This window comes from Natrix helvetica, assembly GCF_964273705.1.
Source record: "Natrix helvetica genome assembly, chromosome: 5".
In the NCBI taxonomy this organism is placed as follows: domain Eukaryota; kingdom Metazoa; phylum Chordata; class Lepidosauria; order Squamata; family Natricidae; genus Natrix; species Natrix helvetica.
Window position 1 is genome coordinate 63834911 of NC_138551.1, and position 17324 is coordinate 63852234.

A 17324-nucleotide genomic window follows, 5' to 3' on the forward strand; every position below is an offset into this window, starting at 1 on the left:
CAGTGAATATGTTCTAGCTATCTTCTTTAGATTGCTGGTTCCTCATCCAATAAGAAAGTGTATATTATTCTACATAGTAATATATATTAATAATAGTTAACAGAAAGCAAGAATTCATTATAGAAAAGTTGATTGGGCAAATTTGGTGCATCTCCCATCTATTTTTGATCAGAATTATTTATTGAGAAAATCCATGTATGGTTGGAATATTTATTATAAATATCTGTTAGGATTTCTTTGTTAACTAAACAGAAGGCTACATAAGAGCACTTTTTTGGGGGGGTTTGGTAAAGAGTTTGGTAAGTATTTGGCAAGGCCTAGGTCAATTTTTTTCCTAGAACTAATATAGTAAACAAATCAGACCTTTTTGTAGTCTAGGTCAGGGATGTCAAACCCGCAACAACACATTGTCATGTGACGTATCACAACTTTCCCCCCCTTTTGCTAAAATGGGGGTGGGCCAGCACATGATGCATCCAGTCCGTGGGCCGCAAGTTGACACTCCTGGTCTAGGTACAGTTTTGTGTGTTTGGGAACATAGATATTTAGGTAGTTCTTTAGGTAGGTACAGTAGAATTCACATAAAGGCATGAATAGAGCTCACAGGATTTCTTACCTTGCAAATTTTAAGACACATGGATTTCAACTTTCAGGATTCCTAGGCTGGCTAGGAATTCTTAGAATTGAAGTTTATATGACTTAAACTGACTAAACTTGATGTACAAAACCCTGATGTATGGCATCACTCAAAAAATAGCTTCCTGTGGATTCCAAAGGGATCCGATCGCTGCAATAAACTATGATTTTTGAAGAAGTATAATTTGCTTGTATTTGTGCTTTGTCTTAGCTTAGCAAGAGGGACAAATGCCAACGCATTTTGATTTTATAAAAGTGGCATCTGCAGCAAAAAGTGATGACATAGAAAAGACATGCACATGGTGACATCACATGTGCCACAATCACGTATTTGCATCCTGACATCTGATGCAAGTATGTGTGTCACCGTAGCATTTGTGTGATAACATCATTGTGTGCGTTTCATCAGTTGCTCTCCTTCCCTTCCCTGTGATGCCTTAATTATAATCTTGCTATATTTTTCTATCAATTTTAGGATGTTATGTGGCAAAGCATTTTGTCCATTTTCAAGCTGATAGAACCTTATTTCTTCTCTTTTTTAAAAAGATAGTTGCAAAGGAAAGGATGATTTCAGAATGGAAAGAGAAATATGAAGAAAGTAGGAGGGAAGTTATGGAAATGAGGTTTGTTTAATTTTCTATGAATCAATACTTTCAAAGTTTATGAAACAGTTTAAAAAACTTATTTTTTAACCATCCTGCTGATGCAAGACTCTTCAGCTTACCAAAATAGATCTGTTGAAAGAAGTGCCCGTGTGTGTGTGTGTGTGTGTGTGTGTTTTTGCTCATAAGACATAATCTTCCATAAATATGGAAATAGTTTTCCTTTACTTATGTGTATAAATTCAACATAGGAATATGATACAGCAAGAAACTCTAGTCTTCAAGAACTACCTTGACAGCACTTACTGAATAGAAAAACAGATTATAAATCAACTAAATAAATAAATAAAATAGAGTAAATACATATTTACTCTGCTTTCTGTTTGAAAAATCCCACAAATAATGTCAAGGTATCTATCAATGGCTTATAGAATTCAGATAAATAGTTTAGTTGTTTAAGTAATATTTAATCAGCTAACTTTTGGGGGAGAACAAATTCAAAATAGGATATCATTTTTAAGTTTTAAGGCAATCCTTTTGAATTGTTTTTAGTGTCATGTTTATGGCTATTTCGTAGAATTGGGACATTGCAATAGGTTTTTCCCCTCCATTTCTGCAATTCAGAATGTAACTGCTAATTAAATTAACATAGGTCTGTGGAAACTATCCATCTTTCCCCTCTGCTACCACTTTCTGGCAAAATCAGTTCAAAATTTGATCAGTAAGAAGGCACAAGTTAATACATAGAATGGCAGATCTACCTTTGCACTGAACAAACTGAGAAACTGAATATGGAGATCACAGTCTATGCATAATAGATCACCTATTTTATAGCATAAATATGGATTTATCAGCATCCTAGCTGTCTATGAATTAATATTTTGATTAACGAAATGCTACACTGTAACAACTGTATTCTGTCATACATTTTGAAGCCAATTTGTAAGATTTTAATAGAAGAGATGGCATTAGAAAAATCAATTTCTGTGGATATATGTTCATTTTCATATCTTTTCGTCTTTTAATAGGAAAATTGTTTCAGAGTATGAGAAGACAATTGCTCAAATGATAGGTAGGTATTCACTTTCATGAAAAGAAAATATTCTTTTCTTATTCTGTTACAGGGAATATACAATAATAGAAAATTAGTTGTGCAATGATCAAAGATGTTTTAAGGAACAGTTTTGGGAATCGCAACACATCCGTAGGTTGCCTGGAAGTCTTCTTGGAAATTACTGTTGTTTACTTATTTACTTAAGCCTGTTTCATTGCTTACAATATTTCTTGTGGAAAAAACATGCTCTAATTCTTAGCTGTGTCTCATGTTACATGTATGCATTACTTCAATATAGAATTTCATCTCATCATACGTATTGTAACACTGTTCATATAAAAAAGTAAAGACAAGTAGATGCCAGGAAAAACATATTTATTTGAAAGCAGCCAATTATGAAACAAACCTAAATATATTATAGTCACTGCTTTGATGGCAGATACCTACCAAAACATTTAACAAATACTGATATATAATATTTAGGTCTAGGAAATTGCAGAATTCTGGATAACATTGGCCTCTCAGAACAAATCACATTATTATGCCAAATGTCACTGTATTTTAATTTAATTTAATTATTAATTTAATTCAATTAATTAAATTATTAGTACTTGTTGTAAAAAGATATCAAAATATGACTATCAATACAATCCTAATAAGTATAAAGTTTTAAGCTTCATAAAAGCTTTTCACGTCAAAGTAAAATGTAGAAATACTTTAATTACTTGGGCTGCTTAAAGTTATTCTGTTGTATTATGTATTGTTGAGAATTTTGTTTGGTAGATTTCCCTGGAAGGTGTAATTGAGAAGAGTGGCATAAATATTTTAAATTTAAATAAAATATTTAAATAGTGTATAACATGGTTGAGTTGAAGGCAAATCAGAATCATGCAAAGTTAGATGCAACATGATTTTGTCTTACTGTCTGTGTCAGACCTGCAGCCGGCTTTATAGTCTGGCTTTATATTTACATGACCCTTTCATTTAAAATCAGTGTTTATTTTTATTCTGCAATTCCATATCTTTAGATTATGTTCTGGTGAACGGTTTCCAATGTATAATGTAGGTGATTTTTGTGAAAGAAATGCTGAATATGAGATACAAATTTTGCTCATCTTTTGCATTTCAATTCTATGTATTAGTTTTCCCCTAGGTGAGAAAACTTTGATTTAAAAAAAAAATAACATCAGAGATCATTTTAATCGTGCAGATGGTAAATATGTCTTTTACAATTAATTTTTGGAGAAACTGCACTAATTCTCCATCAGAGAAGCTTTGTTAAGTTGAGCCATCTATACTTTTTCAAAAAAAGCAATTTAAATTAATCACACTGCAGGGAAAGACTGAATTTATACTGCAACTTTGCATGTTACCTAGACATACCAGTAATCCCTCTTATGCAGACTAGGATATATTTCCCGTACAAATATTCCAGTGTGCTAATAGAGATTTATATGATTTGTAAAAGATGCAAACCATTAAATCTTTATAGAGTTCACCTAGTGAAAATTGAGCAGTCCTTTCGAACAGTATTCTTAGATGGTGATAAAAGTTCAGAAGTTATCTAGCAGGCTGATCAACGCCCTCATGAAGGGTCTTCTTTAGATGTAACATGGACGAACTAAGCATGTGCAGACATTAAAATAATGGCTGATTGTTCTGTGATTTAATTTACTGGGGAGTTGTGAAGAGTCTGTAGATTTGTCTGCTTGTCCCAAAAGAATAGATAAAAGGGAAAAAAGATGTTTATCATTGCTAATTGTATTTCAGTATGTGATTATTTGAGTCAGATCCTGGAGTCTTGAGAGTAGAAACGGATAGCTCACAGAGATTAAGGATGCCCCTAGATAAATGTGCCCTTAGCAACATTGGCTAAAGATGCCATCTCCCATTGATGAGAAGATTTGCCTTTTAGGAAGATTCAGGAGGGTTTGTGCCCCCCCCCTCCAAGTTTGGATATCCTTGGCCAGTGCCTATTCAGCATCAGCCTAAAGCTAGCTGTGACCTAGATATAGAAAATGTGTATTTGATTTTCCAGACAAGGTTTGTGCAGTTTGAGTGCTAATTCTATAGTGGCTTTAAAATATAGCAAAAAATTCAGAATTGGGCTAATCCCTTCCTCTTCTAGAAGTTCAGTTTAAATGCTTTAAATATTGTTGTGCACAGGAGTATTTTTATAAGCTAACAGAAAAGGAAAGGAAATGTTACTTACGTGGTTATTTCTGACTAATCTTTATGCATGTGACTTTGTCCTAGTTAGAAACATAGCAGGAGCTTCTGATATATGCAGAGAAAATGTACTAAAGTGTGTTCTATAACAAGTATTGGTATCCTACAAGGGAAATAATACAGGGGGAAAAAACCTTATATTTATAGTGGGGCGATCCTTCTGAGCACTTTATAAATCTGAACTAAACTAATACCTTTTTAGGTATTGATTGGGATCAGAGTGTTAAGAAAAAAGGTTTAAAGAAGTGCCCTAATGTTTTGCAAAAATCAATGGCTCCAGTGCAAATTTAAAAAGGATTAGCTCCTAAAGATATAATTGGGAGGCAGAAACTTGAGCAGGTAGAGTTTTTAGAGCTCCTGGTAATTCCTTGGCATGTACTTTTCAGGCAGCATCTGCATTCATATAATTTCCTTTAAAATCCTCAGTCTTCATTTAGCTTATGCCTCTACTGCATGTTTGTCTCCATTAAAAAAAAAAAGGTTATCAGATAAAGTGTTCCCCATTGCATTCAGTCTACAGATTATATGCGTGCTTTTTGAACCATTTCTGCTGCATTTAGTCAAGGTGAATTTCATATACAGTATTTCCGTTTTCAGGGAATTCCGTTATCTACAGCTGCTGCCACCTTTTTGAGTGATTCATTCATTCATTCATTCATTCATTCATTCATTCATTCATTCATTCATTCATTCATTCATGTACGTGCTTGTGTGAAAGCTGAAAGCAAACTCATCCACTTAAAACTATTATGCTGCTTCCTTTTTCCTAACTGAACTAAAAGGAATATTGTGCTTTGTGCATTACAGATTGTTGCCTCCCGTTTTTTTCTGCTTTCTTAATAAATCCCTTGACTTTTTTCTGTTTTGCTTCCATTTTTGTGGCTTCTTGTTCTTTGCTTGCAAATCCAAAACAAAGGCAAGCCTGGTAAGTATTGCTTTTGCCAAATTTGGCACCTGCATATTGCAATTTTGTAAAATCTTATTTCATCTTGGCATTTACTTTTATGGATTTGCTCTGCCTTCTGATGAATGAACTCTACAGAAGCTCATTCTGCATACCTACGGAGAATGTAGATATAAATATTGTTCTTTCTAACAAGAATAGGGGTTAAATAACCATTAGATGCTGCAAGCACTGGCGGGTTTTTTAAATAGTGATATACCTTGTTCCATTTCACTTCAGGAATAGGAAGCAAAAACGAATATTGTTATTAATTAGCTATATTGCAAAGGTTTCCACAATACTTACAGTGGCAGTACGGCAGGGGTGTCCAAACTTGGGAACTTTAAGACTTGTGGACTTCAACTCCCAGAATTCCCCAGCCAGCCATGCTGGCTGGGGAATTCTGGGAGTTGAAGTCCACAAGTCTTAAAGTTCCCAAGTTTGGACACCCCTGCAGTACGGCATCATAAAAAAATGTAATAAACTGTTTTTTCACTTGGACAATTTCACATGATTATTTTGGCCATCTAAATACACAATTTAAAAAGAGTCAAGGCAATCCATTTTAGATCCTATCTACTGAATTTCTTACCTCAGAATCCCCCAACCTTTCCAGCTCAGTAGACCGGTAGAGGTGGTGGTGGAGGGGGAGGAAGGGAAAGGGGATGGTTGTGAGTACACTGCTTTCACTAATAGCAATAGTGCTTATATACTGCTTCCCAGTGTTTTACGGCCCTCTCTAAGCCGTTTACAGAGTCAGCATATTGCCCTCAACAATCTGGGTCCTCATTTTATCAGCCTCGGAAGGATGGAAAGCTGAGTCAACCTTGAGCCGATGGAAACTGAACTATTGGGAGTCAGCAAATGCAGCTTCTCTCACACGAATGCAGTAGCTCATGAGTTCCACAGCCCAGTTTCAAATGAGTTGTGTCCCAGCACTGGGCTGCAGACTGGGAGTTGGGGACTCCTGCCCTACTTGAAATAAGATGTGCAAGTTTCAGTAGTAGGGACAACTCATTTATTTCATAAGAGGAGAAATATATTCCCGTATTGGATGCTAGTTACCTTTTTTGACTAGATACACTTGATCCCTTCTAAATCCCATATTAGAAGTGATGTCTTTGAAAATGTATCATAAGAAAGGCTGGACTACATCATCCTAGATCAGGGATGTCAAACCCGCAGCGTCACAAGATGTGTCAGGACTTTTTCCCCCTTTGCAAAACCAGGTGGGGGTACGGCCAACATGTGACTCATCCGGCCCATTTGCCAGGAGTTTGACAGTCCTGTCCTAGATGGCGCTGTGTCATTAAGCAAAAGGCTCTTTTCATTGTTTTAGGAACAAGGAACACAATGTTCAGTTGTTTTTCTGGTTAAATTGAAATTGTGAATGCTTTATACTGATTTTAGTAATTATACAGCAAATAATTACTCATAGGCTTTTTCAAAACTATTTGATAATAAGACATACATTAATAATTTTGGGGAGTCCTCTATCTGCCCAGTAGGATCTAATAGAACAGGATATTTACATATTTCCTCAGTCAGAGATTATTACTTACAGAGTGTGCATAAACCTGTCTTTTCAATTACTACGCCTCTCTATGTACTATGGCCTGGACACCAGGACGTCCTTGTATCTTCAGAAGCTCAATGCAGATTTGGCTTCTTTTAACAATCTTGGCAGGGCGAATAGGACTATCTGTGGATGAACATCTCTTTTATTGGTATTATTTGGAAGGTTTGCCTCTTGGTGCACATCATTGCTTATGTTGTATATTTGGATTTTAATTTTTCATTATCATGAATTTGTTTTAACCCAAGTTGTAGTTTTAGTGAGTTGTATGTTTGCTCAATGTTTATTGATTGGAGCAGCCCATAAGAAATTTAAATAATTAATATCCTAGTATAAATGATGATACTCTTTGCAATGAGATGATGCTGACTGTCAAGTTTGCAGTGAGGGAAGATGGATGGATTTGATGTTTTTCCCATAAATCAGTTCATAACCACAGCTTGGTCAGGATAAAAGGCTAAACAACCAACAAAATGTCAGACTCACTTGATGGAGAAAATAATAATATAAAGAATTTATTTTCCTGCCCATGATCTGAATACTCCAAAGGATGTTTGATTCTGCAAGCTTTGATGTGTCACTTAGACCTACATTTCTCTTTCTTCATATTCCATGGCTTTTTATTGGAGCTCTCGATAAACATATCACTTCTGTGAAGACCAGTAATCAGTAGAAAAAACACAAATAGTGTCTGTTATACCCTGACAAAATGAAAACCTGCTCCAAATTGCCTGTTCCATTTTAGGATTTGGAACTGGCTTGAATTTAGGAAACATATTTGCTAAATGGCGTAGAGGAAAATTCATCTTTGAAAAGTGATCAGCAAGGTGCATATTAAATGTGAAAATTAAGTTTAATTTTTCAGTATTGGCTAGAAATTTACTGCAGCCCATTATTGGGCAGGGCTAGGTTAGAAGAAGCTGCTAGAAAAATATTTTTCTTCTGTGTTTAAATTATACAATAGCAATGAAACACATAATCTATGCTAAGGATTTCATTCAGAGAATCCTGATCAAAATAACAGAGTTGAAAGAAAGCTTGGAAGTCTTCTACTGCAACACCCTCAAATAATATAAATGTTTTATTATATATAAAAAATGGGAGGGCGGAATTTAGCTTTAAAAATATACTTCTATGGAAATGTGACTCCAATTCCATTTTCATTTGAAAGTAACCTCTATGGAACTCAGTAGGGTTTTCATTCAGATAAACACTTTGGATGGACCTATAAAGAATTCCATATTTTGTTTAGTTTTAGGAGTGCCTGAATTAGGCTTAGTTTCACTAATGTACTCAAGCAACATCGTTCTTTTGATTGGCAAAAAAATCAAAACCACCTTCTGCAGTTATCAGAGTCAACTAAACTTCCACAAAAGAATGGAAAAAGAAACAAGACCGAAAAATGATCCTCTGAACTATATCCCCAGCAGCCATTACCATGTGGTTTACAACATGTTACTCTTGTTTAGATGTTGCCCTGTTCTGTTTAGCATGTTGTGTGCAAATCAATACAGTACTGAGAATACTGTAATACATTAGAAGAATGACACATTCTGTAGATGCTATAACTGAAAGAGCAAATATTTCATGTGCAAGTGCTCAATATATTCAATATACTAAATTATAAACAAGTGGTAGTAACAAAGTCTTTGTTTCTTTAATTGTTTAACTGCTTCTAGCCAAGTTTTCTACTTTTCCTCATTCATTGAATTTTATAGCAATGTAACAGACAACTTATCCATTCGAAGATAACCTGTTTTTTCATTCCTCCTTTCATCTTTTTCTTTCCATAATTTTTGTACCATTGTGGGTTAAAAGATGTGCAAAATGACATGCTAGAGGCATCTTTATATTTAAGAATAAATGAGAATAACTCACTTCCATTTTGAAAATATACTCAATTTATTAGAAGAATAACCACATTTTTATTATTAGTTTATAATATAAAATACAAAAGAAAATAATGGGAAAATAGGGGAGGGAGAAGGGAAGGGAAAAGTGTAGGGAAAGTGGGGGAGGAAAGAGAAGGTGTTGACTTTCTACTCTCTTTGGTACAGTAAAATCAAATAACATCAAACCTGAACTTTTTACTTTTACCTAATAGTAAAAATGAGCCATTCTATAAGAACAAACTTATCTAATCGACAAATTTGTTGTTAATTGCGAAGTCGTGTCTGAACCATCCTAACCTCATGGACAACATTCCTCCAGGCCTTCCTGTCCTCTACCATCCTCTGGAGTCAATTTAAATTCACACCTACTGCTTTGGTGACTCCATCCAGCCACTCATTCTCTGTCATCCCCTTCTTCTTTTGCCCTCAATTGCTCCCAGCATTAGGCTCTTCTCCAGTGAGTCCTTCCTTCTCATTAGGTGGCCAAAGTATTTGAGTTTGATCTTCAGGATCTGGCCTCTCAAGAGTAGTCAGGTTTGATCTCCTCTAAGACTGTCCGGTTTGATCGCCTTGTAGTTCAAGGGACTTGCAGGAGTTTTCTCCAGTTCCAATCAAAGAATAGCCAGTTCTTAATTGAGGTTGCCGCTATAGGTAGCCCTCATTTAATGATCAGAATTGGGACTGACAACTCGATCATTTAACAAAGTGGTCACCAAGAAATTTTTAATTTATTTTTCCCTTTCTATACAGACTGGTGAAAGATTGTAAATGCAAGAAATGGTAATAAAGTTACTTTCATCACTGTGAACAGTCACTCAGTGAGGCAGTCACTAAACAAAGACTGACTGAACCTTTATTGTTTTTATTGATAGAATTGTTCTCAGAGAAGCAATAACAAAAGTAATTGGTTCATCATAAAATTAAGACTCCTTTATGGTATATGGCAATTATGCATGCATGAGTTTTATACACATGCATCTAAAAATAACATATAATCAAAGCTGTTCCTTGTTCACATGGTGTGTAAGCTCTGATTTGCTACAGCTCTGAGAAAAATAGACACTTGATAATAACTGTAATGTTGTAAAAAGTAATGACCTTTTAAAGTAGAATGTATGAAAAATCTGGCACACCTTCAGATTTGGGGGAGTTGCAGCCCCAAACACAGCAGGTGGATAAAACTGGATTACAATTCTAGAAAACAGGAAGGGGAAAAAAGAGTCAGAATTGTAGAAATACATAAATATGTAATTGCTGGGGAGAAAATGGAGAATGGAAACTTCTCAGCATTCAATGAAATTGAGTAGTGGGAAATTCAGGAAAAGCAGAGGGGAAATTTGCAGGGCTCATAGCTAAATTATAGAATCACTTTTGCAAGATTGCTAAGGGCCATAGACACATATGTGCTTAAAGGTAAGGATAAAATAAATTAATGCAGAATCAAGCTTATCATAATTTTTTGTTTCCAGACTCAGAATAGTATGTCTAATGTGAATGGTTCCATCTGGCAGGATTCTTTTGAAGTTGTTATAAATACTTGTATATATTTGTCTTCTCTTTTATTTAAGGAATGTTTTGATTTTAGGGTTGAGCTGCCATTCATAAAGTGAAATACATGGTTTCGTATATTAAAAGTTTTCAGTTGAAATGATTCTAGGTTTCCCCAGACTAGTGGGAGGTTTTGAGTCAGCAGAAAGAAATTATTTTACATTGATTTACACTTTTTATTCTTGCTAAAACTATGCTGCATATTTATGGCAATATGATTCCCATAAAGGAGCTTTTCTTTGTTAAATATTTGCTTCTGATTACTTACTTGTAAAGGACAACAATGATGTCAGTTCCATTGCCCTCTTTAAATGTTTCAGGTGATGTGATAAAATATTTGTACCCATAATAAAACAATGTTTTAAATGCTTAACTTTACCAAGCAAACATGCTCCTCCTTCTACTTTGCATGATCTCATTTTCATGCTTTAATTTAATTTTAGGTTTTTAAAACTATTCATTGTTTTTGAGCCTTTTAATTGTTGTTTCCTATAGAGGATGAGCAGAGAGAGAAATCCATGTCCCATCACACTGTCCAGCAACTTATTATGGAAAAAGAGCAAGCATTGGCTGACCTGAATTCTGTGGAAAAATCTCTAGCAGATCTTTTCAGAAGATATGAAAAAATGAAAGAAGTTCTTGAAGGATTTAGGAAGGTAGGTCAAGTGAATAATGTTCTCATCAAAACACCCACATTTACTAAGGTGGATATATAGGTCTGGACTTGTCTATGGCTGCATTTTTTTATTCCTTTGGGAGGGTGGGGTTGTTCCTGATTTCTACATTCACCAGCACACTTTTGGCTGAAGATTAGGTCCTTGCAGTCAGGGATTTGGGGATAAGAATACTGCTTGGATGTGACAGTTCACAAGCTTCCTTTCCATCCTCAGTGCTTCTTCTGACAGAACATTCATAACCCAATTATTAGGTTTTTGTATAGCAACCATCCTTAATCTAATAACTGAGATGCATCAGCCTGAAAGTGCTGCCACCTAGCTCTAGTAAAAGGAGAAAACATCAAAAGAAACCTTTTACACCTGTTTATACATATTGCTAGCAGAATATATATAAACAGTTTATGGTAGATTCAGTGAAGTCACACTGTTTTGCAATATATCTGTAAGCACAGAGATGGCTCTACAATTCTAATCTGGAGATGCAAAGTTTAGCACATTGGGGATACTGAAGATACATTATTATCATTACTCTGGTGGGGTGAAAATTATACGTTATTCCCTATTCATGCAAAATATATAACCCTTAATTGATTTTTGATTCATTCACTGTGTTTTAAAAGCAACTGTGTACTTTGCCAAAAAGCCAAGGCAACTATTTTCTGTAGATACACGACGTTACAAAAAAGGGATTCTTAGACAGCTGGGGCTTCATATGCCATGCATGGCCTGTAAAATTCATATAGAAGATGGCTGCTTGGCATTTATATCCTGTAGTTCTGTCTCCCTTGTTTTAAGGAAATCTACTACTTTCATGTTTGCTTTCAATGAAATGATCTGCTACCTACAATTGTAGACCATGATCAAAAGCCTACAACTTACTGTGAACCTTATGGTTTGTTGTTAAGTTATTTTTATGTTTCCCACTAAAGAATGAAGAAGTGTTAAAGAAATGTGCACAAGAATATTTATCACGAGTTAAAAAAGAAGAGCAGAGATATCAAGCCCTCAAGATTCATGCAGAAGAAAAACTGGACAGGTATTTTATTAGGGCTTGGGAGAAGCCCTGAATTTCAACCAAGAACTTCTGTTCTGAAGTCTGTTGTAAACTAATTCTGGAGTTTTCTTTTTCCATCTGATTCTTGTCAGTACTTACATATAATTTTGATCTGACTCCTATAAAATGTATTCCGTCACTCTTTAAGGGTCCCATTCATTTTTATAGCCAACCCTCCCCTACTTTTTAAAACATTCAGGAAAGGTTCAATTAAGCCCCAAGTATCAAATCTTAACATAATACAGTATAAGGTAAATGTGGAAAGCTGATATACCAGTATGGTACTGAATTTCATAAAGAATTATATCTGTGTTTCACAAGTTACAATAATATAGGCTTTTTATAAATGTATATAAAATCTTGCCAAGAAAACTTCAGGAACTAGTCTGGCCTGTTGCCAGGAGTCAAACCTTGACATGAATGCATAAGAGGGTGGGGGGAGGGGGAGAGGTTCCTTGGCACTCAATATACCTGTGTTTCTGCAGAGCCAATGCTGAAATTGCACAAGTTCGGGGAAAGGCTCAGCATGAACAAGCAGCTTACCAAGCCAGCCTTCGTAAAGAGCAATTAAAAGTGGATGCATTGGAAAGAACACTGGAACAAAAGGTGACTACCTCTAAACTGTACAAAGCTGCTTGTAGAGGAAGTTCTGTGTTTGGCAGCTGCTTCCTAAGCAGATACAGCAATTTACTTGAAAAATGTAAAACCATCTATCTTTTTCCTGTCAAATGCTATCCTTAAAAACTTCAAGAAGTCTTTAAATTGGTTTGAGCTGCTGGTGGGGGCTTTGCCTCAACAGTTCAGTAGTATCTATTTATTTGTCAAATTTATTGGGCACACAGGAGTAACCCTGGGCCAAGTTGTCTATGGGTGGTGGCTACTTATCTATGGTGGTGATGTAGTAATATCAGAGAGAGGAGGTTAGATTTCACTGTGTGTTTAGGCAGTTCAAGGATTGCGTAAACTTAGTATCTCATTTTACTGTTTATTAGGGCTGTATAGCATTTCATATTTGAAATCCAAAAACATTGGAAAGGGGGGAAATGTTAATAGAACATCTCTGTGCAGTGCTTTAAAGCAGCTGGATCTTTCCCCATAATCAGCACAGCGGTTTCAAAGCACTGTAGATAGGCAGCATGTTTGCCTTCCTTCCCAGGGCAAAGGCCTGTTGGAGATCAAAACTAAAGCACTGCACCATCATACTATTTATCTGCTTTTTATGAAACAAGTTAAAGTACTCACTCCAGTCTTAATTCAATGATGGGTGACTGTGGCTTATTGCAATGTTTTTCAGCCTCAACAACTTTAAGATGTCGCTAGACAACCCATAACCCATTGGGTTATCTTTTGAAAGATAATTTCCTGATCTAAACAGAGAATGACCAAAAGAGCAGAGAAAGCGGGAGCAATGTCCCCACTTACTTACCTTGAAGAAAATTGACAGGGAGTATTGGAAATTACAATCATGCAATCATTCTGGGAGAATTCTAGGAGTTAAAGTCCCTTAAAGTTGAGGTTGAAAAACACTGGCTTAGCCTATTGATAGCAGAAATCTCACTTCTAGGAGGCAATAGTTTATCCTTTTAGAATGATTTGAAACTAGGAAAAGATTTAGGCATAAGAGAACATAAAATGAAAGCTTTCCTGAAAGGTCCCACAGTGATGTGCTTCAGCAAAGATTATCGGTATAAGCAGAATTGAGTTGCAGACAGATATTGCTCTTTCCCCAGCATGAACAACAAATGTTATTTTCATAATTCAAACAGAGTAAAAGCAATACAGCTTTTAACCAAAATATATTTATTTTTTTCTTCCTGTGTATGTGTGTTTCTTTTAGAATAAAGAAATAGAAGAGTTGACGAAGATTTGTGATGAACTGATTGCCAAAATGGGGAAAAGCTAACTTTCAACCAAAACCCTAAATTACAATCTTGAGTGCAATATGACCATTGGCACAGTGATATCCAGTCAGCGATGTGAACGTAGTCTATTTTCACTTTTTGTATGCACTACTGTATTTTTTCTTAATAATGTTGATTTGACTGTATGCAGTACAAAGACTATCAGAAATCCTTGCTATTGCCTGCAATTCTTTCCTTTGTATAATTCATAGCAAGTTGATCTCAAAAGTTCCTGTATCAGGGAGATTTGTCGAGTTCTTTAATAAATTACAGTTGCTCATCCTAGCCTTCCCTTTGTACATGAGTTCCCATGTTGGATGTCTTTTTTGGGATTTAATATGTGTATTACATGCATGGGGACTCTTGCCTTAAGGAGTGTAAATTTGATCTGCATTTTCTGATTTGTAAAATAAAATAGAAACTTGAAAAATTAAGGTACTTGCCTTTGTTATACTTACCACAAATAATTTTTCCCTTCCAGTATAAAAATGGGTTTCATATTATTAATTGGGACATTGAAAATCAGTCTAAATCTGATATTCAGTAGCATCAGCTTTTTATATATTATTCTGTTATTTCATTGGTTTTGAAAAACATTATTTCTCAGAATACCAATACAACCAGGATGCTATAGAAATCACCTAGTTATACTGTATACAAAATTCCCAAGAGAAAATGATATATATTAAAAATCTACTATATAAAATATGTGACTTCTGAATGCTTCTACAAAAGATGCTAGGGCCGATACAAGCTCCTGGAAATATTTGACTTTAAAAGATCTCAGTTTTTGTAAACTTATTATTTTCTTTCATATTGTGGTGTTCTTGTTTACTATATTAGGAATTGCCCATGGTTGTTTTGGAACTGTCATGGTAAATTGAAATACATAAATGCTTTTTAAAAATCCACCCAGACATTTTCTGAGCAACAAGGTTACTTAGTATAGTGATAAATTCAATCCTATTCTAGAATCTATCATTTGTAATGATAAGCTTCAGACCTATTTTGATGCTAAAATTCTAGATTGCAACAGAGTTTAAATTTATTGAAACAGTGTCAGAAACACCAAGAAATCTGCTCTTTTAGTAGCACTTTTAAAATATAAAATGTAAAATCCAAGTAAATAAATAAAAGAGGTATTGGATGAAAGGACCTTTAGTGGTATTTATTCATCACATTCATAATTGTAAAATAATAGACCAGTTTTTAATATAGTGGAGAACTGGAGGTTCAACATACTCATACTACTTTGATTAATTATTTGGGATGTGTTAGCTTGTCCCAGAAATTCTGGGTAGAAATGTATATAAATGGTGCTTTTTCCAAGTACTGTGTCACTAAAAAGGATTTGCATTATTAGTTTCAAAAAATAGACATAGCAATGTATTGCTTTCAGTATCACAAAGCTTTTACTACAAAAACAATCAGCAATAGGGTGAAACATGATTCTGGAATAAGTGACAAAAATGGGGAACTATATTAAAAGTAATTCTCATGTATCTTTATCATATAATTTAAAGTGACCACACGGATGTAGAATGCTTCAGTTTTTGCCACTTCCTTATACAGCTTATACTAACCATTATAAGTTGTGCCTTTCAGGGAACGTTTGATATCAAAATTCCTAATCCCTTACTTGCCAAGCTTGTACTGTGACAAATGAAAGTTCATGGAGCACTTTTCCTCATTAAATGCTTAATTTTCATGTGTTTCCATTTCAATTTAATTTACTGCGACTATAGACCAGTTTAGATTTTTTTAAAAAAAAACAGGCTTCAGATAGAATTAAAATACATTTGTAAAACCATCTAACTAATATCTATATGAAGTCTAGGATACAACCTACATTAAATTATAATGCAAACACTAACATTATATTAAACATGATAGCTTCTAAAATTACAGCAAGGCAGTACTATATAAAACTATTAGTACCCACAAAGTAATATCGAAAATCTGAATGACTTATAGTTATAAAGAATGTACTGCAGGAGATTGGCCCATCAAGATTCAACTCATCTTCCATATTCCTGCACAAAACCTAGTTATAGGCATTAAAAGCAAGGGGATACTTTAACTATGAGCAGCATCTGGCCATAAACTGAATCTGAGCAACCAGGACCTCTAATCAGAGGTAGGGTGAATCTAGTTCACGTGTCTCCATAAAAGGAGCAGTGTAATAGAACATCTGTAATTCCCACACATCTGGAATAACAGAGACAAGAGTTTTTCACTCAAAGGTGAATCTACTGCAGAGAGGAGAGCAGGGCATTGGGCAACATAGAAAGCTTTCCGACAGCTGGGTGCTTCTAGATGTGTGAGGTAACTGTGACAATATATCTATACCTGGTTACAGGAAAGCTGAGGTCTCTCCTAGATCCACTTGTCTCTCTTTATCCTTTGTTCTTTGCTTCAGGATTTGTTTCACTTGATCATATCCCATTAGATTCCACCTACCGTAATCTTTTAAAAATGTAAAAGAAGAACTTAAGAACTGCCTGCTCAGTTCTTGAGGAGGGAGAGCAGCGTAGATTTAAAAGATTAGATTCAACAGCCTTGATCCATGTGGATTGCAAATTGTCCTGAAGAATTAATGGTGCTAAGCTTTGAAGACAGAAGTTGAGCTTTAACCAAAGGTTTATAGAAGCTAGGCACGCTCTTGACTCAACTGTTTCCAATTGTAGATGTGCGTTTGGGATACAGCGTGGGATCTGGAGAGCTGCTCTGAATCATACCATCTCCAGAGAGGTGAAACACAAGGCTGTTGGGGGTATGTGGGGGAGCAGAGTCCATAAAGGACCTGGACTGGAAGCTTAGCTGAAAAAGCTTAAGTACCGTTAGAACATAATGTCCTCTCTTGGATTGGAAATTTTTTTAAGAATGGCATTGGTGAATCTTTGACCAATAAAAGGGGAATATTTATGGTAGGTTTCCCTCAAGCGAGAGGTATGCTTGACTACTCTTAAATACTTAAAGCTAGTCACTCATTCTAGTTTGTGGCCATTAATGCTTTATAACCAGAGTTTCAACCTTTTGGCAAAAGTCATAATCTTGGCTTTATGATAGTTTATTGCCAGATTATTATTGTTGCAATATTGGACCAGCTCTCAGATCTCGTTTAAGACCAATTGGTGTCCTAAAAAGAACTACAGTTTTGTCTGTGTGGAGCAACAGGACTATGTTGTGATCCCCTAGTTTAGGGGGATGGA

General features: G+C 35.2%; 1 protein-coding gene across 1 annotated transcript in view; it reads left to right on the top strand.

Moving 5' to 3' along the window:
* The window catches only part of TACC2 (transforming acidic coiled-coil containing protein 2), a 181744-nt gene extending 167198 nt beyond the window's left edge, over nt 1-14546 (top strand). The window contains exons 18-23 of the mRNA XM_081955664.1: nt 1183-1259; nt 2267-2310; nt 10976-11136; nt 12087-12193; nt 12697-12817; nt 14049-14546. Of these exons, the coding sequence (XP_081811790.1) occupies nt 1183-1259; nt 2267-2310; nt 10976-11136; nt 12087-12193; nt 12697-12817; nt 14049-14114 (576 nt within the window). The 3' untranslated portion in view covers nt 14115-14546. The remainder of the gene's footprint in view (nt 1-1182; nt 1260-2266; nt 2311-10975; nt 11137-12086; nt 12194-12696; nt 12818-14048) is intronic.
* The last annotated feature ends 2778 nt before the right edge of the window (nt 14547-17324 follow it).